The following is a 26,034-nucleotide window of genomic DNA, read 5'->3' on the forward strand; positions in this document are numbered from 1 at the left end:
AAAAAATGCTGAATTTAAGTAAGAAACGAAACTCAGTATACACACTTTGGTTTTCTCTTAGTTTTTAATATTTATTTTCTGGCTAACGTACATATTTATGTAAAACCTGCTCTATATTTTAAGATAATATGAACCTTTATTAATCCCCGAAGGGAAATTCAGGTGTCAAAGCAGCAACATCAACACACAGGAGAGGTACAGGTATACAAAAATTAAAAAAACAATAATAGAGATATAAAAGATACAGACTGAATGGGTGAACATAGTGTGTGCAGTCCGTCAATTAATACATGTAATATGTACATATGTGCAGTCTATAAAGTGGTATATAGGATGTATAGTGTAAAGTAAGTGTAAAGTGCGCCAGTGGTTAAAGATCCAAGATGTTTCAATATATTGTAAAAACAAAGCCCATCTAACTAGAATTAGAGAAAATAAACTTTCATTCATGCAACTGTAGCTTTACAGAGTCTGTCAGTTCAGCTGGATCAGATTACACATAGAAAAAAAAAATACAATTAATCAAAGTGTATCGAAGGGTTGAATTTCTCAGGCTGACCTGCTGAATTCAGTCCAGAAATGTCATATGGAGGCAACACAAAGCGCAGAGAGGAGGGAGCTGATCAAACTTCCCTCCCATCAGCAGCAGCAGCAGCACAGTGCTGTGAGTGTATGTGCATGTGTGTGTGTGTGTTAGTGTGAGTGCAGTCAGATCGCGAGAAAAGACCTCCCCGGTCCACACTGGTTCAGTGTTTTGCAGCCTTAACCTGTGGGTCGGTGCACCTCGGTGAAAAGCATGAAAAGTGTGATCCAGCAGCTCTCAGGACGAGTGAGAGGACCAGCGAGCTGAACCCTCAGGGTGAGCACAGGTAAGGAGCTGATGTTTTTTGGACTCATGCAAGACATTTTTGCTGCTTTACTGTTGCCAAATGAATGTGAGACTTTTGAATGTCGTTATGCATATTCTGTTTCAGGTTGGTGGGGGGTGTAACTTGCACTTTATAGCCCCTTGCTCTCCTCAACAGGGGGGAATAATGCAATATATTTAGAAGTTACTTCTTGACAGTAAAAAAAAGCTGTTCATTCCTGTTTTACATATTTCTCTCAAAAGTAATTCAAGGCATCTTTAATTAGAATCTGACATATTTTCTTCAGTTGCAGCTCTCAGTCATTTCATTGGTTTTTAATTAGTGGCTGCTCTGCTGGATCTCAGTCATAACTCATCAGGCGTCCTCCCTTGATCCTATTTCCAGAGGGCTGAAATGTCTGTTGTGGCTGTTTTTATTTGTGACAGTTTATAAAGGAGGAGACTGCTTTAAAATCTTATGAGAGTTGTAAATGAAAATGTGCTGCAGAGTGTTTTAAGAGGCCAATGCCACACAGTCCAAAACCAATTTTTATTGCACAAAATCAGACGTGTATGGTGCAGGAATAAGTATGTAGACATGTTGTCTGTCTGAAATGCAGTTTGTGAGAATGTTTACAATATAGGGGTCTTTAAATGCATGCCTGAGGCTGCCTATTACATTTTGAAATGATTTAGTCTAGAATAAATCAGTGCAAGATAACAGATCAGGATTTATGACACCATGTGGTGCACTAATAAACAAAAGAACAGTGTTATTGGAATATGTGATATGACATCATGGCTAAAGCTTTGTGCTGTAGGCTTAATGTATTGTTAAATATTACACCACACAAGAAAAAAAACTGCTTTTGTTGTTATTTTCTGCTGGAGGCTTTGTACTTTACCAACCACGGCTGATGATACAATCTGATACCTGCAAACAACACTGACTCACAACACACACAGTACTTAAGCTGAGTTGAGTTAGTTTAAATGGACAAATCAGCCTCCAGATCAGTTTACTGTTGTAGAGGCAGAAGGCATGAAGGGCGGCGAGGGCGAGGAGGACAGAGCCGCTCTTGTTTTTTTTCTAATTGATGGGATTCAGCAGTCGAAATTCCCATCCATATGCCTTTCCTGGAGCAATCTGCAGCCAACTGTAGCAGGTTGTTGACGGCGTTACTGAAGTCATGAGGCTTTTCAGACAGAAAAAAACATGGGTGTGTCTGTATAATCTAACATCTCTGGGCTTTAACATGCATCTTTATTTCTGATTGTTATCCTGAGCCTATAATGTCAGATTCTGACTCTTGATTCTGAAAAATAACATCACTAGATGAAGCAGTAAGATCAGCAGATGCTACATGAAGCAAAGTAGCAGAGTGGTGGTGTTGGCTGTGTTTTTGGCCCGCAGTGGAAGAGGTCAGACTACAGTGTGGTGAGAGGAACCAGGTATGTTTAACAACAGCTGGTTGTTTCTTTAGCATTGGTTCCTGGGAAAAACAGGGAGGACCTAGTATGATGTTTATTCATGATCCTGTTGAGAACAATACAGCTTTTGAAGTAAGATTGAAGCTGCTGTCGGTAAACTTTGAGCAAATATGATAAAAAGTTGTTTTATAAAACGGTCACTATATCCTGACAGTAGTGCATGAGACCATACACTGTATATAAAGATGAACGACGTGTCTCCACTTCAACAACAAAATATCCTGTATACGGATTTGACGTCATTTGGAGCCAGAGTCTGCGCAGCATGATCGGGCGGTGGAGCCACGAATCGAGCCAAGCACGGCCGCAGCTTGTCAACAAGAGGGACTCACAGCTGCTAATCATGACGTCTCACCCCCTTATTATAGCATCAAATAACTAATTAAATCCAAACTTATCAGAAAAATTATCACTTGGACATACATCAGCGTGATAAGAACTGCCTAAAATGACAGAAAAAAATATTTGATGTGTACTTTGACTTTTTAGTTTGGCCCGTATCCCATCCGCTGACATGGAGGGGCAGGATTTATGAGCTATACTGCAGCCAGCCACCAGGGGGCGATCAAGATGTTTTAACTTCACTTTTGGGGAGCTGTCAGGTCATCCATCTTTATATACAATCTATGCATGAGACAGATAATCTGTGAAAAAAATCATTTTCCTCTGCCTCCTCCCCAAGATCCTAATGGCATTTGCAAGATTTCACACGAATGAAAACAACCAACCAGAGTCAAGCAGTCTGCGTTAGAGACAGCTTGGCTCTGACTGGTTGTTTTCCTTCGGGCATGTTAAAATTTTGCAGATGTCATTAGGAGCACCAGAGGACACCGGAGGACACAAGAGGACACAGAGGAACATGATTTTTTTCACAGATTATCTGTCTCATGTACTGCTAACAGGATTTGATCACAGTTTTATAAAATAACTTTTTATCATATCTCTCAAAGTTACTGACTGCAGCTTTAAGTATGTTGTTCATTGACAGATGTTTACCCATAACTCCAATGCATTTCCAACTAATCCAAAGGGTTTTTAAATGATTTATTTAGCTTAAGAAGTAGGAGAAAGTTGGAGATACATTGTCAAATCTCCATTGTGCCAGAAACTAGAAGTATTTTTTTTTATGTTACCCATTGACAAATATGTCAAATACAAATATTTCTATTGACACCAGTGAATGGACCTTGTTCTGTGAGACATGAGGAGTTGTCCCAGTGCCCTTGTTCTGTCTGTCAGCCTGCACCACAGTGGACATGGGAATGTAGCACCTGTCTGTGAGTGCTGAGCTCCACGGTTTAGTGTGTGTATACGCAACGAGGAGCTCTTGTCTTCAGGAAGATAAGACGACCTTGGTCGGACATCGAGGTCCTGATGTCCAGTGTGGCACCACGGTGTGATTTGGTTACAGCCAACTCCGGAGGGACCTTGAAATGTTACACAGCTTTTAAAGATCAGATTCCTCACATTGTGTTACACTCCCTCGGTATTCAGAGGACATTTTCAGCCATCACAGACGAGACTATGGACTAATTGTTCATGGCAGCTTTGCTTCCTTGTTTGACTAAGCTCTTCTTGTAATTTGCATCAAATGTCCTGTTGCTATTTGCCTATACTATGCAACATGTAAGATGTTCCTGCTTGTGTTCAAGCTGGAGGCACAACGTTTTTAGATGCAACAACTTGATTTCAATGTGATAATGTGTATTATTCTCACTTTCTGTTTCTTTAATGAAGTCTGAACAACGAATATAGCAACGACAAAGAAACAGAACGGATAACAAAAAATCAAATAAATCATCATCAGTCATGTTGTTAAGTTATCTGTAACAATTAGGGTTTTCAATCGATTCAAATATTGAATCGCGATTAATCAAAAATTAATCACACCCTTTTTTTGATCTATTCAAAATGTACCTTAAAGGGAGATTTGTCAATTATTTAATACTCTTACCAACATTGGAGTTGGCAAATATGCTGCATTCTGCAAATGTATATATCTATTTATTATTGGAAATCAATTAAAAACACAGAACAATGACAAATATTGTCCAGAAACCCTCATAGGTACTGCATTTAGCATACAAAATATGTTCAAATCATAACATGGCAAACTCAAGCCCAACAGGCAACAACATCTGTCAGTGTGTCAGTGTGCTGACCTGACTATGACTTGCCCCAAACTGCATATGATTATCATAAAGTGGGCATGTCTGTAAAGGAGAGACTCGTGGGTACCCATAGAACCCATTTTCATTCACATATCTTGAGGTCAGAAGTCAAAGGACCCCTTTGAAAATGGCCATGTCAGTTTTTCCTCGCCAAAATTTAACGTTACTTAGTAATGTTATTTAGCGTCCTTCGCAACAAGCTAGCATGACATAGTAGACACTCTAGCTTTAAAACTGAGCCCGCTACAACCTGAAAATCGCAAGTTGTGTTAATGCTTAAAAGAAATAAGTGCCGTTAATACAAATTTGCGTTAACGCGCTATTATCGTGTTAACTTTGACAGCCCTAGTAACAATAGAAAAGTTAAGCTATCTCTGTCAGCTCTTGTACTGCCATCTGGTGCATTACAAACCACTTCTAACCGATTAGACTGTTATCAGACCTTATTAGTTGCTATAAGCCCCATAGATGTGGGTCAGTAGGGGCCTACTACAACCACTGGTAGGTTTTATCATCTATTCACATGGTAGATCACCAAAAGAAGTTAAAAAAGAACAGACCGTAGTATGCAGTAAGTGTTTTTGTTGTGTAAACCTAAAGAAGCCGTTTTGTTTGTGTTCAAAACGTAACGCTTCATTCAGTTTGACGTGTTTTTAAGTTTCACTATTACAACATGATAAGCTTAGTAGGCCTCTAATGACCCACATCTATTATGCTTACAGCGACCGATAACGCCTATTTAATGGCCTGATAACAGTCGAATCAAGTGCCACTTAAAAGAACCCAGTTTTTAAACAATCCTGAAAGAGTATTTGCTCATTTTGTTCTATTTCTTTCTTCTTAATTCTTAAACACACTCTTTCCATGTCAGCTCTTACATCTGGTGCCCAGTTGTTTTGTCAGTTACTCACTCGTCTCAGCAGCAAATCCACTAATGGAGTGACACTGGATTGAAATGTGAAAAAATGTTCACATTAAAGCTCAGACAGCGAACGCCCGGCTGGCACACTGACTGTAGCACCATATTGGAAAAGACTTGTGAGAAATGTCTCATTTACTCATTGACTTCACTTCGCAGGCAGCGAGTAGCTGTTAAATGTCGCTCTGAATATTGATGTCAATTCCAGTCTCTCCATCAGGCTGTAATGTACGGCCTGATGCATTGAATTGATTTAGACTCTGTGATAGACTCTGTAATCTGAAGGAGCCCTTTGTTTGTTGAATAAAAGTCTTCATGTGTCTGGCTGGTATAAAAGTGTCTGTTGTTGTCTGTCAAGTGAACTGTGCTGTCTCGTGTCTTCAGGTGGACTGTAAACCACTCAGATCCTCTTCTCTTGTGTTTAGTTGATTCTCCTTCTCTTGGGCCTGAATGTCAGTTGTTATTGAAGAACTTTGTCATGATAATTTAGATTACGAGTTTAAAACAAAAATGTTCAGAAGGGCTTTACTTTCATGAGAGATTCCTTCTGTTATCATAATATATCATATGATTTGTACTTATTGGCTTCTAAAGAGTTATATTACACGTAGATTAGAGCTGTTGCATCATTGTAAACTGAATATTTTGGGTTTTTTCGACTGCTAGCTGGTCCAAATAAGACCTTTGGAGACTTTTTCTGTATTTACATACGCACAGAGTTAGGACCAAGTCATTGTTTTACAAGTCCCAAGTAAGTCTCAAGTCTTTGCACTTCTGAGTCTCCTTAGTCAAGTGCCAAGTCAAGACTGACAAGTCCCAAGTCAAGTGCCAAGTCCTAAACTTTGAGTTTCAAGTCCTAAACAAGTCATAATGAGTTCTTCACCAAATGTAATGCCATTTGCGTCTCCGACTATAATTTTTGACCCACACGTTTTGCATAATGCTATTTGTTTTTTGTTGAACGCCACATAGATTTTTTGTGCGAGTAAAATTATCTTTGGTATCATTTTTTCCAACTGGCGCTCAGTAACGTAATGTTAGTTCTTCATGTTTCTCTCCTGCAACTTGACTGGATGCTGTCGGATGGTTTAAACAAAGTGAATCTGGAGAATGAATAGCGTTAACGGGGGAATGAATATATTTTTTGGCACACTTTTTAAATAACATATTTTTTAATCTTTGGGGGTGAAGTGAAGTCACGAGTCATTGGTGTTAAAGTCCAAGTCCAGTTGCAAGTTGTTTTTTATTTTGTCAAGTCGAGTCTTAAGTCATCAAATTTGTGACTCAAGTCCACAGCTCTGCATATGCATATAGGTATACAGTATACACATAAGCACAAAGTGTATGTATTTGTAAAAAGTAACTTTAACCAACACAAGAAGTGTGATGTGAAAATGGAGTTGATTCAGCACCTCACTGTCACAGTTTCAACAAAAAATTCTAAGTTTCACATATGAAGTATTGATTGCAGATCTGCTTTTATTGTGTATATTTCCATATCGATGTCCTATAGACAGAACATATAATGTAGACATGTCTGAATTTCTCTTTGCAAACTCACATTGAAGGTTTACATTGCCTCTCTGTCTCTGTGCGTCTCGTCCTCCTCCTGTCCGTCCCCAGGCCGTCAGTAGGGAACCATGTGCAGCTCCCTGAGCCCCAAACAGCCGAATGGCCCCGGCCTCACAGACATGCAGCAGTATCACCAGTGGCTGGCCAGTCGACACGAAGCCAGCTTGCTGCCCATGAAGGAAGACCTGGCCCTCTGGCTCACTAATTTCCTCGGTAGGAAACACTCAGATCACATACATGCATGACACATCTGACTATAATTCTACTTTCCTAAATACCTTTGCTTCTCGATATATCACTGACTACACTGACAAAGTGGGCCTACGTCTTGTTGAAATGTTTACTTCAATCGGTTGGTATTTGCTGTATCATAAACAGGTTGTATTAGAACAATCTTGCAATACACACATTCATTTCCTACAAATTTTGCTAACAAATGCAAGCTGCTGTTGCTGATTCATTCAAAACACTACTGTCCTAGAAACAGCTTGGCTTTGAATCTCCTCATCTTCAACATTAATTGAACTATTGCTGATGTAAACACCTCTGCAGGGGAATGGAATCAATCTGAACCTCATTACAAACTATTTTAAGGTCACTATTGAATGTGTGAACCAGTTTCCCCGTTCACACACTCTCCCATAGATCTTCCTTAATTGAATAATGGCCGTCATTAAGAGTGTGGAATGATGCACAGCCAGTGGTGGAGGATAAGCAGCAGAGGGGACATCAGCAGAAGCTTTGTGCAAGGTTGCGATTGCATAATAAATCCCCCTGTGTAGCATTCCTCTTAAACAGCGCAGTCACAAAACAAATGCATGAAGCACTGAGGATCTGATTTGAATTTAGAGACTCAAATTTAATGCAGAAAGTTAAGTTTCGTGCTAGACTCTGTGATTTATCTGAGCATTGGGAAAATGACAATTTGCAGGTTTAACTGCGGCACCAGAGACCAACCAGTGTCCACACAAAAATGTTCTTGTTAGCAAACCCAAATTCTTCCAATTCCTCCACCAGAGTAGGATACAATGTAAGAATTCAGCAATTGTTCAGTGAATTTCCAATAGGCTAACTGTCTGTTATCTAGCATTTTATGTATCAGCATTTTAAGATTAGTTAAAGAGTGTATAGTCTTTAAGACGCGAGGCAGTCTGCTGATGCACCTCATTATTTAAGGGTTCTCTTCAAACTTTGCTTTTGAAATATTTGTAGCTGCACTTTATATGGTTAAAATTATTCTCCCTAATGTCTTGGAGTTACTCCACGGGACTTCCTGCAGACTGCACACAGTCCAACAATAATCTCTAAAATCAATTGGGAGCCAGTTCAGTTCCTGCAACTGACTCCTGCCTGTGTAAAACAACGTCAGTTATCTCTGGCGGTCTGTGTGTTGAACCAGCTGAGCTCTGGTCGGCTGTAGTGAAGGATCAAGGACAAAAAAAGAGAGCGTCCACATGTGTGCAGTACATACACAGTATTGAACCCGTTTGTTGATTTAAGCCACGTCCTGTGTGTTCATCATCTTAAAGCTGAAGTAGGCGAGATTGGAGCACATATGATTTAAAAGTTATTTTTATAAAACGGTCGCTATATCCTTACAGTAGTACATGAAACAGGTAACCTGAAATAAAAAACATGTGCCTCTGTGTCCTCCGGTGTCTGCAAGATTTCACTGACCGGAGGAAAACAACCAGTCAAAGCTGACCTGGGATCTGCTGTCCAGCAACCGTCTATGAGAGACGGCTGTCCATCACTCGCGAACTCCGACCAAACGGTCAAACTAGGTTTAAGGGGAGACACCCAATAGGGTAAAAAAAATAACTAATAGATATCACCATGAAAGTTCCCCAGTTGAGTACTTACATTAAGGCAACTATCTTTTGTACTGCAAGTTTTTTGAAAATGTATGTTTAAATTTGCAAATGATATATATATACTGTATATATATATACTGTATATGGCTATGAATGGTATATGAACAAACCCCTCTGTTAAAACCTTCAGAATATAGACCGGAATGAAACTGGAGAGTTTGCTGGCTCAGAGTCTGAGAAAAATCTCATTTTGAGAAAACAACCTTTAAAGGGACTTTAGAATCAGAAATTGCTTGTTAACAGTGACACCTGTGGCCATTAAGTCAACAACAGTCAGCGTCCTGTTGCTCGTGCTTGTGCTCGCACTACCTAGACGCGAACGAGCATCGGTCAAAACAGTGAGGCGACACACACGAGACTGAACGTGATTGACAGCTAAAACCACAATATCACTATATATTTCACATGCTTAGCAGCACTTTGTTAGTGTTAGCCAGCTCGGGGTCCGATTTGATTCCCAAAACCAAACGAAGGTCCCTCCATGAATCGAAGGCCCGGCTGATGTTGATCCTAGTTTTCCCCCAGATGTCGGTCACATTCCTGTTTTGCAAGCCTGGCTTCACTAGATATAACTTTGGTTTTTATATGTGGAGTTTGTGTTGGAGTCTGAGTTGTGGTGGGGGCTGGTCATTTGTTGGCGTTAGCGGACTCCAATTCTAAACGAACATTAGCTATTGTTGAAAGAAGACATGTTATGGAAGCAAAATAGCCCAAAATCTCAAAATTGACGAGTGCATGAAAAACTATGTTGGGTGTCTCGCCTTAAAATTCGGAGAAAGAAGGCGCTGATATGCTCAGCATGGGTTTACAGTTTCAGGTGGGAGTAGTGGCGGTTCATAACGAGTCCACTGATTGAGTGGGAGGCGGTTGCTCGGTTCTACTGATGACTCACATTGCTGTTGTGATGGGAGGTTGAAGCAATTTATAGGAGTGAGTATTTGAGTTGAAATGTTTCTCTCGGAGCCCTCTGGAATATATTTTCCTCACACGGCGAGGAGCGAGGGAGAGTTTGAGCGTATGCGACGGGAGCTCACTGAGTATTTCTCAAGATTTCAATCTCTCTTTTCTGGGCTCAATTACAACATTTGGAACTCATTAAACGTCGAACCCCAAAGACCCCTCCTCCTATAAGAAACAGAAAAGGGGATTAAAAAAAAAAAATCTCTCCGGTTTCTTTCCACAGACACCCCCCTGCCACCACCTCCTATTTCACAATGATCTAACTATGAAGGAATGGTCCTCTGGAAGTCAGTCAACTGGACACCACATGTTGATCACCAATCTATCTCTGCAACCGTGCAGGATAATGAGGCATAATGTGCACAATCAGATGCCCCCTTTCCATGTGATCTTGTCTTTGCCACCCCCACGGTGTCTACTACCAGAAATCCCCTCCAGATTCCCCCAAGTCATGTTGTAATATGTGAACATTTGGCTTCTGCAGAGCTGCCTAAACCCAGCAGCACAAGCCAAGCTCAATAAGCCGAGCTCAATCAGCCAGGCGGTTTCTGAGTGTCCATCAGGTTCAGCTGGGAACGGACTGGAGAATAAATTGTATTTCCTTATACTGTACATATATTTTAAAAATGAGCATTTGTACGTTGAATTTATTGCTGGATTCTTTCTTTATGTGTCCCCTGGTCAGGTCTGGAAATCACCGCGGAGAGTTTCATGGATCGCTTAGACAATGGCTTCCTATTGTGCCAGCTGGCTGAGACACTACAGGAGAAGTTCAGGCAAAATACTGGAGACCTGCCTTCCTCTGGCAACAGCAAGGTACCGAGAAACCTGAGGGTTACAGTAGTCTGGCAGCATTATAACGGTTACAGTGAAAACACTAATCTGGGAGCCAAATCTTGGCTGAAATAGTTCAGTGATTCGACAGAGGATTGATTCGGAGAGGGGAGGCAATCACTGTGGTCCCAATTGTTTAAACAATCCTCGTGTTATTTAGAAAAGAATGTGAAATTCAAACATACTAAGTAATATGTGTTTTGTTTTTAAACTCAAATCCATGTTTAAAGGTACAGTGTAGTAGGATTTGGTGGCATCTCTTGGTGAGGTTGCAAGTTGCAACCAACTGAGTACCTCTCTGCTCACTCCTCACTTTCCAAGACAGCGGTAACGTGAGCCGCCGTGTGCAAAACCGTGGTAACGCTGTTCGCCTCGCTCAGAGGCCATCCTCACCAAATGGTGCCTTCAAATGAAACTCGTGAGCTCGTGTTTACAACATGGGAAGTCGTGTACACGATATGCTTCGAGTGGTTAAGTCGTGAGAACACCGCTGCTAAGCAACGGCTATATTAACGTTACTGTCGCGTCTAGAAGCTACAGAGGCTAACAAGCAAGCTAAGCTAGAAAGTGGGTAACATAATGCAGTAAATGCAAAGGCATAATGAAAGAGGGAAAAGATGAGGCAGTTGGAATATCAACATTTTCCTCAGACATATTATAAAATTATGAAGAAAAACAATATACGACTAAAATTACAATATATTAACTTATTGTGCACCGAAAATTTATTTCCATGGCCTCCGCCATTTCTGACGTCAAACACATCACAACTTGTGAACTCGGAGCTTTCAGAAACGTTCCACTTTCCACAAGAGTTCATATGGACTCGAAACATGACCCCATTTGAAGGCACTAATAGTAACACTACTTCAGGAAGTCAGATGGCAAGAGAACTATGGTGACCTTCAGGTAACGTAAAAACATGAAAGTCTCTCTAGAGCCAGTGTTTGGTTTGTCCATTCTGGGCTACTGTAGAAACATGGCAGAGCAACACGTTGGACTCTGTGAAGAGGACCCGCTCTCTGAAAGGCTCATTCTAAGCTAACGAAAACACGATTCTTAGATCCAGGTGATTATACACTAATGAAAACATAGTTATGAATATTATATTCCATTTCTGCTAATAGATCTCCCGAAATGTTACACACTGTTCCTTTAATATTGGTTGTCTGTATTGCCACATAAAGGATCCCTTGAAATCCCGTTTTTCTGCATAATTCATTTGGACCAAACTGCTTCAAGACAACAGTATTGAAGTTTTATTGACGTTCCCTGAGACAGCTATACCCTGATCAGGTTTCCCTCGATAAGATCAATAAAATCTACACCTAAAGAGTCCCTTCTCAAAGATATCGTAACCTTTGGAGAGTAACAGAGAGAGAGAGAGACACTCTGAAAACTTAAAAATAGAAAATAGTATTACATTTGATATCCACCCTGTCCTTAGATCTTACTTGTTGATTGGCTTCATCGGTTCAGCAGCGACCATGAATCCCAACTTTGCGAGGAGCTCCATAATTTCAGAAAGCGGCGCACAAAGGGTGGGGGATGGGGGATGGGGGCCTGCAGCCTTCAGCGGGGCAAAAAAAAAGAAGAAAAAATAAGGCTGGCAAGGACGAATTAACTGATGGGGCCCCACATCCCCTGTGAGAATTGGCAGAACTACATTAAATTTTCATTTCTTGTGAGCCCTGAGTGAGGGTTTAATGATTTTCGTAAGATTAAAGGGTAACCTTGCAAGCCGTAATCGTATATTTTACTGGATCAGTGCTCAAGAAAACAAACCGATCAGGGTGCAAATCCTTAGATTGTATCAGTTTTAGAGCTACTGCAAGAAGGTTTGATGTCTTCAGCTTCTAAAAATATTGTTCATGTATTTCCACTTGTGTCCAGAAACATCTTACAGTATTGAGCAAATTTGCTTTGACTTTGTAAATGTTTTCTTGATTAGAAGCCTTTCAACTTTAAAATTTTGATTCATAAGAGTTTAAAATAAAAATAAAATTGTCTCAGACTCTGGTGCTGAATATGACAGAAGCCTTATCTTGCAGACATGAATACACAATACCTGTAGTATCTATAGGAATCTGTGCTAACTTAAACATTGAGCTGACGTCTGGTGCTCAGTGGGATCATATGTTTCTAACGGAGGGAAACACTGATGAGTTTCTGTTCAGAGGAAAGGAAGCAAGAGACTCTTTTGTTGTCTCATGAGTGAGAGTTATTGATGTTTGCACTGGGGCATTACTGTGCTGATGACGGTGAGTCTCCTGATCTCAGTGTGAACGGAGCAGCACAGATGTGAGGAAATGCTTGAGGTCAGTGACCGTGGGACGGCAGAGGAGCCACTGAAATAGAGGAGCCTATTGATCGTGGAGGTCAACAGGCAGAGAGAGAGTCTTGAGGCAAGATACCAAAAGAGAAAGTGGTCGACGCTGACCTACAACTCAGGCTTTAAAAATCAAACACAGTTGCATTATGACGTTTTATAGTTTAACTACTTATAGCTTACATTAAGCACTTTCAGTTTAATGAGCCATGAAAGATGAATCACGTTCTCCATGCCTGATACGTCATCTTATGTCATCTTAAGTGTATGTTTCATATAAAACAATTGTTTCTTTATCAGCCTATCTTGGCACTTTACAGTAAGCTGTAGTTGTTTACTGTTACATTTCACCACTTCAAAGAGAACTTCCATCTGCTTTAAAGCTCATTATAAGTTGTGTGCGCAGCAGACTAAGTGATTCCAGAAGAGACAAACAATATACCCCTTTGTAGATGTTTGTCTCTTTGCACATCTTCCCATGTGTTTGTTTACATCAGTCAATATCAACTGCAGATGACGGAAGATGATATTTCTTTCTCGTCATATGACTGTCATGTGCCAAGTTCAATACCACCTCAATAACTGTTGAAATGTATTACCATACTAACCAAATTTAAAGCAAAAGTTCAACATTTTAGGAAAAACACTTATTTGCTTTGTTGCTGAGAGTAACATGAGAAGATTGATACCACCCACATATGTCCATTAAATGTGAAGCTACAGCCACTTAGTTAGCTTAACTTTGCACAAAATAATAGAAACGGGGAAACTACCTGCCTGGCTCTGTCCAACGGTAACAAAATGTGCATACCGGCACCTTTAAAGTTCACCAATTAAGCTGTTATATTTAACGGTATAATATGTACGATTTTTGAGTCTAAAAACAACTAGATCTATTTTGTTTAGTTGTGTACTCACATTCTCCCAAATGTTTCCAACAGTGTTCAAACCCAAATCTGTAATTTTATTCAAGGTAATAGTATGTTTCATTTGGTCGCCTGTCAATGGCGCCATATTCCCTTTACCCCCTCTAGTTACTCTAACTTCCAGGGACACATGGGAAACGCCAGATGATACTGTATGTCAGAGAGTGAGGAAGGAAGTCGGCGAGCCACTCTATTGTTTGTATTGGTCACTCGTGATGGAGCATGATTATTTATTGCAGTTTGCTGCGCGTTCTGTCGACGAAGCTGTCCCCGTAAACGCAAACGTACAGGTGAACCAAACAACCCTGGAAAATTATGGGACAAGAGGAGAGGTAAAACCATAGACTGTATATAAGAAGTGGACATAGTCACCTTCTTCAAAACAGCAGTCTACAAACCATTGTAGACTGCTGTTTTGAAGCCTTGATTTTGGCATTTTGGCCGTCACCATCTTGTTTTTTTGCAACCAGAAATCACACGAGAGGGTGGAGCTAAGTACAACTGAATGCTGAGTAAGACATTTTTAGGAAACCAAAATGTGACCAAAATGAACTTTCATGAACTGAAAGCACGCTGTGAAAGGGTTAAAGTTGTAAGACGAAGACACGGACAACGCCCAGACCGGTAGTAGACTCATCTAATGGTAACTTAGCAAGTTAACGTTACGTTAGCTAGCGCTACTTGCGGCTATTTCATTAGAATTAAATGACATAGTGTGAATAAATGTGAATAAACGTGACTAAGCGTAACATGAATAATACTTTAATAGTCACATCAGATACATTTTCACTTTCAATGGTTGTTTAACAATGAAGACAACAACTCCCATGATCCCACTCTACTTCATGACCTTATCAAAGTCCGTCTTTTGTTATTACTTTGATTGAAAGACCCCTAGCAGCTGTAATTACATACTGTGCACAAAAACAGGGGTGTAAAAATGATTGGTGAATGATTGTTGCACAATCTTCTCATCTAACTCGCAGCAAAAAAGTAAATAAGCGTCAGCCTATTTCCCAAAATGTGCAACTATTCCTTTAAAGGGTGCATGTACAGCTGTGGAAGTAGAGATGTTGAGAATCTACATAAATCATTTATAATCTTCCTGAGTGAAAGAAAATTATGTGATTTTAAAGCTAAGTACTTCCTTATCCTTTTCCTTCGTTCCCTCGAAGCATAATGCCTTCCAAAAGTTCTGCGCCTTCTGTGCAATCATTATATATGTAAAGGTGCAGATAATTGAGCAAGCCACCACAGAAATAACAACATGTCATTCTGATTTTTAGATCAAACAAAACTGGCAATATGGTCGACATTACTTCTCCAGGAATGCAGAGTAATTCAACAACAGAAAGGATCCCAGAAAAAGTCAAAAGGAGAGCCTGGAAAGAAAAGAAAAATACCCACAAAAGCCTGCATATTTCCAGCATGAGCTCATTGCACCTTTCTCATAGCACAGACGCACATATCCTGTATAAAACCACAGCGAGGCGCATAAATCTCCCCCGAACAGACCGTGTGGGGGCTGAAACCCATAAGCATGTCATTTGATCCCAAATCATAGAAGGCCTGGTAAAGTAGACCCGGTTTTCTAACCCGCCATCTCCCATATTGATCTGCACGGAAAAGGTCCTTGATGCTGAGCTGAAAGCAGCAGATGGAGAAGAAATCAGTGTAGATAAAGAGTGTGTGGCTCTATGTGTTTAATGGAAACTCTGGAGGCTGGGCTGGACAAGTCAACCCTGGTGGACGCTTGTTTTCTCTTTGTCAAAGTTTATGTTCAGTTCTGTGTCTATTCATCAATTAATCATCTCAGGTTCATTTGTGTGTAGCGTACATAAAGACCTCTACTAACCCCTCTGTGTCTCCAGCAGAGTATTCCCAATCGGAGGATACCATGTCGACAGAGCGCTCCCTCCGGTTCCTTTTTTGCACGGGACAACACAGCCAACTTCCTGGCCTGGTGTCGTAAGGTTGGAGTTGGAGAAACGTGTCTGTTTGAGTCAGAGGATTTAGGTGAGTCTACTATTTTTCTGCCATAAACATCAGGGGCCTTATTCACACACACATGAGAATACTCTGAGAGAGCTCCTAACTTCCTGGCTTAGGAGTGATTTTGGAAACTTCTCTGAGCAACTCTGAGCAGGAAGGGACAGAAACTTTTGACATCTTCTTTTAAAAAGGTTTGATTTTTTATATTTTTTATCTAACCTTTATTTAACCAGGTGAATCCTGTTGAGATTAAGAATCGCTTTTTCAAGGGCGACGTGGCACAAAAACACTCAGTTACAGACAGAAAACACAAAGGGAGACAAACAAATGAAAAGAACATAGCCAGGTAAATTTAAAAACATTGACATCTTAAGGAATCTGCTCCCAATTCTTTCACCACTGGTTGATCGGTTGATTGGTTGATTAAAAAAGAAAAGAAAAGAAAAATGCACTCTTAGTGATAATAGGCATAAAATGGACAGTGAAATCAATAGGCCTAATAATAATAATAATAATAATAATAATAATAATAATAATAATAATAATAAACTTTACTTAAATAGCACTTTTCAAAAACAAGTTTACAAAGTGCTTCACAGACATAAAAACAGAAAGTACAATCGCAAATTAGTAAGTTTATTGCAGCCAAGAAATAGAAACATAGATAAAAGACAATGGATACAATTGTATATTATTTTTATATACTATATACATTTATATTATATATATTAAAATATTGAATTAACTGTCGTTCAATGTTTGGAGAATATTTCTCCTACCTCTTTGTCTTTCCGCCATTTCCTCCTCTGCTTAAAGAGGACATATTATCATACATTATCAGGTGCATACTTGTATTTTGTTTCTACTGGAACATGTTTACATGCTTTAATGTTCTAGAAATGCTTTATTCTTCTCATACCGGCTGTGCTGCAGCACCTCTTTTCACCCTCTGTCTGAAACGCTCTGTTTGAGCTCTGAAAAGCCCAGTCTGCTCTGATTGGTCCGCTGGCCCACTCTGTTGTGATTGGACAAACAAACCAAACTCTTCGGACTCCGTTCCAGCTCCGCTCTAACTAGCTTTGATTGAGAGCGTGCCAAACTATCCGTTATACAAAGGTGGTATTTGGTGACATCACCACGTTACGGAAGAAAAAGGCCGGACTTTAATCAAGACGTTTCAGTCAGTTCAGGAGCAGTGTTTCTGTGGGGGAGATTAACTCCCTTTGGTGTGGACTTTGGGCATTGTAACTTTCAGACCTTTTACATGCACAAACACAATATACAACACACTAAAGTAAAAGGGGAAAAGCACAAAAGCATAATAGGTCCCCTTTAAGAAACTTTTAAGCCTTTTAAAAGTCCTCCTCCCTACTCCTTACAGTGTTTCACCTTAGGAGCTCTCTTAAGGGCTAAGATGCTTTGTGAATAACTTTATCTTTACCAGGATCTAGTCTTAACGATAAGGGGAAATTCTTATAAAATGTCATAATTCTAAGAATTTTCTTAGAATTTCCTCACTAGGAGCAACTCTTCATACGAGGAAGCTTTATAAATACAGCCCCAAAACACTGGAAAATCTGAATGTTGGACAAACAGTCTATAAACAGGCTTCAGGTACAACACAGCCAGTCTTTGGCTGTCACTGGCACTACCAGGGCACTGGATTCAGGTTTCTATCTCCTGTGAATGGCGTGATTGTGCAGGTAGAGTATCACAGGTTGGACTGCTTTCCCCCCCCCGCCCCCCCACCCCCCTGAGGCTCAGAGGACTCACATCATCAGGCTTTGCTTCAACTCCTCTGACATTCACACAAAGCTCACAAGGGCAGCAGTCCGCTGGGAGCAGCTCTACCTGACGATAAGGAGGACGTGTTGGTGCATCTCGAATACTGTTCTCATGCACAAAATGTCTGGAGTAAAACAAAAGGGAGCGCACCAGACAGAAGGGTGTGAGTTAGAGAGAAAGTAGGCCAACGCTATGCAAATGTTTTCCTCAGCCCGGAGTCTGCTCACTTCCTCATTCATTCACTGTGTTATCTGTGTCTCTCTAATCTATTGCAAGGATTTTTTCTGTGTTATGTCACTGAAACATGCTCGCTCGTTAAGATATGCCTGGACTGAAATATTGTCCTTACAATTAGATGTACAGTATGTGACCCTGCCAGCTACAGGAATACCGAGAATATCCGTACATTCCTATAATTTCTGACTCATGGCTGCTCGACCATCGCTAAGCAATTTCAACTATGCAAATCATTTCTGGAGGCCGAGTCACAAACAGTAACAGCTGACTTCTTTCTTTGTCTCTCTTTCTTCTGTTATTTCTCTGGATGGATTAATCAGTCCAGCAGTAGATGAAACAACACCAGGTTTGCTATCATGCACTAGATATTTTATGTATAATGCATGATGTGGTGTGTCACGTCACATGTATCGCCCATCTTGTCTCACTGTCTGATCATCTATTCGGTGACACCGAAAGCCTCTAAAGACAACTCAAGTCTGAACATTTGGGATGAACAGGATTGCAGAGGAGAGGAACACTTGAATGCATGAAGTTCATGAGCTAATTTTTATGTGCATCGTCACCATCACACAGCCACTCATCCTCACTCATTGCCCTTTTCCAGATACTATACAATGTCTATTTACTGTGTTACTAAAACTTAATCTCTTCCTGTAGTTCTTCATAAGCAGCCACGAGAAGTGTGCCTCTGTCTTTTAGAGTTGGGACGGATAGCATCACGGTATGCTCTTGCTTTTTATATTATCTCTTTGTTTATTTTCTTAATTCTACACTTGTGGAATGACATTACTCTTTGTTTTCTAGGTACAACGTGGAGCCTCCTGGCCTCATAAAACTGGAGAAAGAGATTGAACAAGAAGAAAAAGCGCCTCCATCACCTCCACCACCTCCATCACCTCCATCACCTGTATCCCCAGCTCAGCCCCTTCCTCCATCTCCATCCTTATCTCCCTCCCCGTCTCCTACTCCGTCTCCGACTCCCACCAAAGTCAGCTCCAGCAAGAAAAGTACCGGGAAGCTATTGGATGATGCTGTAAGTTAGCAGCAGTTAATGTCTGCTTCTACTTATGATATCCAGAGGGAAACATCTGTAATATCTTTGTGTGTTTTACAGGTCAGACATATCGCTGATGACCCTCCCTGCAGATGTCTGAACAAATTCTGTGTGGAGAGACAGTCACAGGGTCGATACCGCGTCGGGGAGAAGATGCTTTTTATCCGGGTGAGTTTAACACAATAAGGTTTAGATGTTCAGTTTCAGTTTCAGTTTATACACAACACAAGACATAATGGAGATATGTGAAATTGGAGCCGTTTCAAGCTTTGTCATATTTTTATAGCAACTGCTGCCTTAAGCTCTTTTTGAGAACAGACACAGATAGAGACATTTTTATAGTGTTATCAATTTCATTCCATACCTGTGGACCTCTGTAAACTACACTAAAGCTCGTACATTTAAGTCAGGAGCGATTCTAGGATCAGGCCTTTAGGGGGGCTCAGACCCTGACTGGAAAAAATGTTCCATTTAAAATAAAAATCCTGGTTTCATATTAATAGTATCCTCTGTACGAAAGTTCAATTTTGGGGTACTTGTACTGACTTGAGTACCTCCATTTTGTGCTACTTGTACTTCACTACTTTTCAGAGGCTAAAATTGTACTTTTTATTCCACTATGTTTATTTGACAGCTATAGTTACTAATGACTTTAGGGATTAATAATCATATAATCAGCATCATCTAGCCAATCCATCTATCCAAGAGCATTAAAAGAAAGTTAAAATTAGATCCATTTTGACCTGCAGCAACATGAAATGTTATATACACGTCAATGCGTATTAAAACACTGACAGGTTGCCTACAATACTTTTACATGTTCTGTTATTTACATTTTGCTAATAATCTTTTTGTACTTTTACTCGCGGGAAAATTTTGAATGGAGGACTTTTAACATTGTGTACACTATAGGGCTGCAACTAACAATTCATTTCATTGTCGATTAATCTCTCGATTATTCTCTCGATAAATCGATTAGTTGTTGATTGTTGTGTGGTCTATAAAATGTCCGAAAATGCTGAAAAATGTCGATCAGTGTTTCCCGATCAGATATCAAAACCCAAGATGACGTCTTCAAATGTCTTGTTTTATCCACAACTCAAAGATATTCAATTTACTGTCATAGAGGAGTACAAAAATCAGAAAATATTCACATTTAAGATGCTGAAATCAGAGAATTTTGACTTTGTATTGTGGCAGCTGCCAATTCTCTGGTGCTTGCTGTTGTTTCCCTTTTCCCTGGTGTTTTTTTGGTTGAGTTGCTGAGTGATTAGAGGGTTATTCAGTTCACCTGTTGCGCAGGGTGTGGGGACTGGCTCTTAAATGATAGTTGAGAGCAGCTTGGTGCATTCCCCTCTTGGCCAATCAGGGTGTAACGACGCCCTTTCTGTAGGGCTTAAAAGAGGAGGGAAACTGCACACCCAGTGTCATTCTGATCTCTCCTTCACTCAATGCAACATGTGTTATCAGCTTTACCAGAAACTCTGGTCTGTTTTGGGCCCTTTTGGGATTCTGTGATCTTTGTGTTTTGTTTGTTGAGAGTGTTGACTCCTAGTTGGGGAAACAAGTTAAGTGCCAACCAATTGGGTTACCTGCACTGGGACGTTTAGGTACTATTTGTGCAACGATCTGGCTTGCCTTACAATAGCCTAACGCCTGCAGGCTGTATTTTTGTATTCTATTCATTTGTTGATTTTCAATGAAACCCTTTATACCCATTTCTTTTAGTGTATTTTATTTGGGAAAACTTTAAAGGAGGGTAAAAGGAAAAGCAAAACCAATATTTCAGTTTCCTTAATTGTTTGTTATTATAGAGGCATTTGTTCATTATTGAAGAGGCATTTGTTCATTATTATTATTAAGAAGGCATTTTATTTTATATTATTATGTGGATGGGAACTGTTTTTCAGTCTTCTGACTGAACAACTAAAGTCTGGGGAACTCAGTACCGCCACAGTATTCTTGAAAAATTACTCAAACCGATTGATCGATTGTTAAAATAGTTGGCGATTAATTTTATAGTTAACAACTAATCGATTAATCGTTGCAGTCCTAATTGTATAGCTACTTTTACTAAAGTAAAGAATCTGAATACTTCTTCCTGCTTCCTAATGTACTTCTTTTACTGTTTGTTAGCTTATTGTCCAGCTTTGCATCACATTATAAAAGAAAAACTTATTCTGCAAAGTAATTAGTAACTGCAAATGCTAGATAAATTGAGTAAAAAGTACAATATTATCCTCTGAAATTTAGTAAAGTAAACATATAAAGTTGGTAAATATCAAGTGAAGTGCCAGTATCTATAAACTGAACTGGACATTTACTTTTTGTAGTTTATTAGTCTACGCGTGTTATTGGGTTGATATATTTTTACAACATAACACAAGGACAGACAAAAAAACTCAAAATGACACAAGTTCACATTTTTTGCTAATCAAATTTTATATCAATTTTCCAATCAGTTTGGGGTTGATAACAATAAGGTCTCACACTGCAGTGGAAACCCCTCTCTATTCACACAGCATATGGCCGTATGTTGATACTTTGGGATGAAAGTAAGCCATTGTGTCTGGAGAGCCCGCCTTCGCTGTGAGGTCTCATTTACTGGTAATGGTATTCCGACTATGTCCATCTTCAGCCAAACATAATGTGGCTCACTGGCTATAAAGGGAAAAAAAACTCCCACACATTTCCGTATGTTAGTACTTGGAAAATATTCGACTAAGCTTCATCACCCAATAGTGGCAGTTGCATTAATTACATCTTATAATCACAGTGAATCTATCAGCCCAGGAAAGGTTACTGGACTCTCTCTGAGTGGAGGGATGAAGGATACCGGAGGAGGATAAATGGAGGCTAACACAGATTAGAGAGGTAGCATTGGTCCTCTTGGGATCCTGGTTACTTGGCAACCCACAACCAGGATTCACACCTCTAAGAACGTGATTCATGCCGACTGTATGTTTCGGATGTTGAAAAGAGAGTTTACTCTTGGATGTCCTCTGCTGTCAGCCCATTATACTGCAACTATATATATATGTCAAATCTCAACCAAATCCCAGTAATAATAAGATTTGTATGAACAAAGCTGTTTTGTAACATTAGTGCGGACCATAAGACTCTAATTTCCTGCTATAATAACATGTGATACTGCGTAAATCTGAATATTTATCATCCTTTGATGCCTTTCAATGACTGAACGTTTCAGTCTTCACTGTGTTGCTGAGCAACCAAGGACAAATGGTGAGAAGCTCACAGTGTTGGTCCAACGCAATCTGCTATACAGTATAATCTACACCACCTTGCAGAGACCAAAACCACAAATCACAAATTTGCCTCAAAGGGCTGTATATCTTTCCTGTAAATAATGTAGTTTTCCTCTTCTATTTCTTCCTTTTGTGCTGTTTTTTACATTAGTTCTGTTTTATTGCCTGTTTTATTCTAATCTGATATAAAATATTTGTTTATCCATTTTCTGTGTGCTTAGCGTGGAGGGGGGCTTCATTTCATTGTGCTATCCTGCTTTGAATAATGACAATAGAGCTGAACCTTGAGTCTTTACAGTCTGTACAGCATACGACTCCCTCTATGTGTAGACCCTTGATTTGGATAAGAAAAAACTCCCCAAAAAAAACCTTTAATGGGGAAAAAAAGAAGAGGTATCCCTCTTCAAGGACAGACAGATAGGAACTAAATCAGTGGTTCCCAACCTGGGGTCCGGGCCCCCCTGAGGGGAGCGCCAAAGATCACAGGGTGCGCCAGGATTTGTCTGCTCTGAAGTTGTCAAAATTTGATTTGCACATGTATAACTAAAATCATAATAACACACTTACTGGATAATTTATACAAAAGTCTGTATATAAAACTATTTCAGAATATATATTTTTTGCTAATACCACATTCTGTTTAAACTTTTTATTTGTGCACAGTTGCAGATAAAGATCAGGCTAGACTAATGTTATTCGTATTATATTTGTAGAATTAGATTCCAGTGGTAGCTGCGTAGGATTGTTTCTGACTCATGTGATCCAAACATTTTCAATAACTCCAGAGTGTTGTAAAGTCCAAAAGTCAACATTTATTGAAAAAAGATGGACGTAATGATTTTGACGTTTTATCTAACAAAATATTCTGCTTAAATCCATATTTGTTGGCGTTTAGCCTTTCAAAAACATTTTCACTACAGTCAGAAAACTGTTAATACTGCTTTCCTGCTTGTTGCTCACAAAGGAAGGCCTGCACCTGTATTAACGGGGCGGTCTAGCAGCAATCTAACACCAGAAATTACATTTATTTAACCACAATAACAAAAAATCTATTTCCACTGAAACGCTATTATAATAGTAAATTAAGTCATTACAAAAAAAAGGATCATATTATGTATCTGCATTCGGTTGGCGTATCAACACCAACATTTTATTTGTGTTGACAAAACTGACGAGTTATATTCATTAAAGAAATTTGATTTAAATCAGGGCTGTCAAAGCTAACGTGATAATAACACGTTAACACAAATTTGTTTTAATGCCACTAATTTCTTTAACGCAATGTGTGATTTTTAGGTTGTAGCGGGCTCAGTTTTAAAGCTAGAGTGAAGGTCATGGTATCATATAAAACTAAGAAAACCTAAGGAATCCATTGGTACCAACCATGTCATACTAGCTTGTCGCAAAGGAGGCTAAATAGCAGTCCAAACTTGCGCTAAATTGTGGCGTGGAAAAAAAAAACTGGCATGGTCATTTTAAAAGGGATCCCTTGACCTCTGACCTCAAGATATGTGAATGTAAATGGGTTCTATGGGTACCCAGAAGTCTCTCCTTTACAGACATGCCGACTTTATAATCACATGCAGTTTAGGGCAAGTCATAGTCAAGTCAGCACACTGACACACTGACAGCTGTTGTTGCCTGTTGGGCTGCAGTTTGCCATGTTATGATTTGAGCATATTCTTTATGCTAAATGCAATACCTGTGAGGGTTTCTGGACAATTTTTGTTATTGTTTTGTTTTGTCATTTAATACACTGATTCACTTTATTCAAATTCATGATTTTGCTCTAGGATTTGTTATTTTTTTAAAGGGTGATGATGATGTCAGAAAATGTGGGGGGGGCTCAGCTTTTCTTAGATACAAATGTGGGTAGGTTGGAAACCACTGAACTACATGTTGTATGCACAGAGTAGACAGAATTACTAGTAAAATTACACATGTGTATTATCATGCGTTATCATGTGTTCTCACAATATGTGAGATACATCATTACATCATCAGGCCAAAGCCAGTGTTAAACCTCTGTTCCTTTGTCTGTCAGCCAGCTCTCTTCACAGTCAAAATGCTTTAATTAAAATGCCTCAGATGGTTTTACCCTCCTGCAGCTGCCTCCACTGAAAGGCATGAATACAGTGAGGCCAAGTCAGTGTCTGTAGGCCGCCGAGGAGCGAGGACAACAATGGCATGCAGTGCACATAAGAGTGCACTCCACAATTATCTGTACATGCCAGAGAGACTGACCTTCTCAGCTCCTGGAATAAATGAGGTGGTTGTAGCCTCAACGAGGGGGCAGAGTAACGTCGCAGTGTTTGTGAGAGGTGCTGTCCGAGCTCAGCCTCGGGCCTCCGTCCTTCTCTGGGCTGCAGAGGAGGAAACAAGGGTCTGGTCCCAAAGCAGCGTGATTGAAACCCCTCTGCATCACACAGGTCAATTAACTCCACAGTCACAAAGCCTGAAGGCCCGGTCCTGGTGATTGGAAGCACTGCCCCACCAGTGCCCTCCTGATTGATTCTGTTAAGAGGCTTATAAATGTTGCATGTTATGCTGCTGGAGGGCAGAAAGCCTCATATCTGGCCACACTGAGGTGACAAAATACCCTTTTTATCAAACGATTTGTCTGAATCATTCTCCTACTGTTTGTGTTTTTAAAGATACCATCACAATAGTCTTCATAATAATCTGTTCATGAGCTTGTTGTAGTAGAGGTGTAATGTCATGTTAATGAGGCAGGGGGGTGATAAGGCTCCATCGTGAGGTGGACATGTTTTATGTACACAGCCTCTGGGGAATGTGAGTGACTGAGCATCCAATATATCAGAGCCTTTTATTTCTTCTTCTCTTTATTATAATGGCCAATGTTGCCATGGTAGCCAACCTTGAGAATGTGTGGTAGACGGCATCGTTTTGAAGCAAATATTGCAGATTGAATGATTAAAAAATACTCCATTTAATTTCTTGGTGAAGCAGAGTGTAATTTTTAGGTGTTTTCCAGTGATGAAATAGCCATTGTTTGAATGTTTTAGCCATGCTAACGGCCTGACTGTAGGGATGGCAATGGCGGTCTGTCTGTAAGAGTCAGTCACTTTTGTCAAAAGACACAAATATCTCAACAACTATTAGCTTGACTGCCATGACATTTAGTGCAGACATTCATGTTCCCAGAGGATGAATCCTCTGACTTTTCCTCTCCTGCCACCATGAGGTTGACTTTTTGATCCTGAAAAGTTCTTTGGAAAAGTCTTGATAACTATTTGATGGATTGCAACTACATTTGGTGAAGACATCCATGTTCCCCATAGACTGTACAGTATAGTGTATCTTGTCATCATGACGTCACCCATTGGTTTGTGTACTATGGGTTTGAAGCCTTGAGTTTGGCATTTTGGACATCACCATCTTGGTGACACGAGAGGGTGGAGCTAAGTACAACCGAACGCTGAATAAGACATAAGACACATTATAATTAACTTTCATGCACTTCCCCATTGGCTTCACTTTTCAGACCCCTGAGTTGCCCACTGGTGAATCCTAATGACTTTGGTGACCCCTAACTCCTATAGCACCACCACCAACAGTTCAACATTTTCATGTATCCAGTGAAATAGCTCAACATCTGCAAGATGGATTGGCACAAAACTTTGTACAGAAGTTTCCGGTTCGTTGATGATATATCCCAATGAGATCCCTTGACTTTTCTTCAAGTGCATTTGTGGTTTTGAATCAAATATCTCAACAACTACTGGGTGAATTACCATGAAAATTGGTACAGAC

At 39.9% G+C, this 26,034-nt stretch overlaps 1 protein-coding gene across 3 annotated transcripts in view; it reads left to right on the plus strand.

The window, feature by feature from the left end:
* The first annotated feature begins 468 nt into the window (after window positions 1-468).
* LOC119487376 (growth arrest-specific protein 2) overlaps window positions 469-26,034 on the plus strand; it is a 28,095-nt gene continuing 2,529 nt past the window's right edge. The window contains exons 1-7 of one of the 3 annotated variants that reach the window (XM_037768218.1): window positions 469-859; window positions 7,052-7,213; window positions 10,520-10,650; window positions 15,795-15,939; window positions 18,598-18,661; window positions 18,745-18,973; window positions 19,055-19,162. In XM_037768218.1, coding sequence (XP_037624146.1) covers window positions 7,069-7,213; window positions 10,520-10,650; window positions 15,795-15,939; window positions 18,598-18,661; window positions 18,745-18,973; window positions 19,055-19,162 — 822 coding nt within the window. In that variant the 5' untranslated portion in view covers window positions 469-859; window positions 7,052-7,068. Of the gene's footprint in view, window positions 870-7,051; window positions 7,214-10,519; window positions 10,651-15,794; window positions 15,940-18,597; window positions 18,662-18,744; window positions 18,974-19,054; window positions 19,163-26,034 lie in introns of all 3 variants that reach the window. The other 2 variants (XM_037768219.1, XM_037768217.1) reach the window with 2 other exon arrangements.

This window comes from Sebastes umbrosus, chromosome 4 (assembly GCF_015220745.1).
Source record: "Sebastes umbrosus isolate fSebUmb1 chromosome 4, fSebUmb1.pri, whole genome shotgun sequence".
In the NCBI taxonomy this organism is placed as follows: Eukaryota; Metazoa; Chordata; class Actinopteri; order Perciformes; family Sebastidae; genus Sebastes; species Sebastes umbrosus.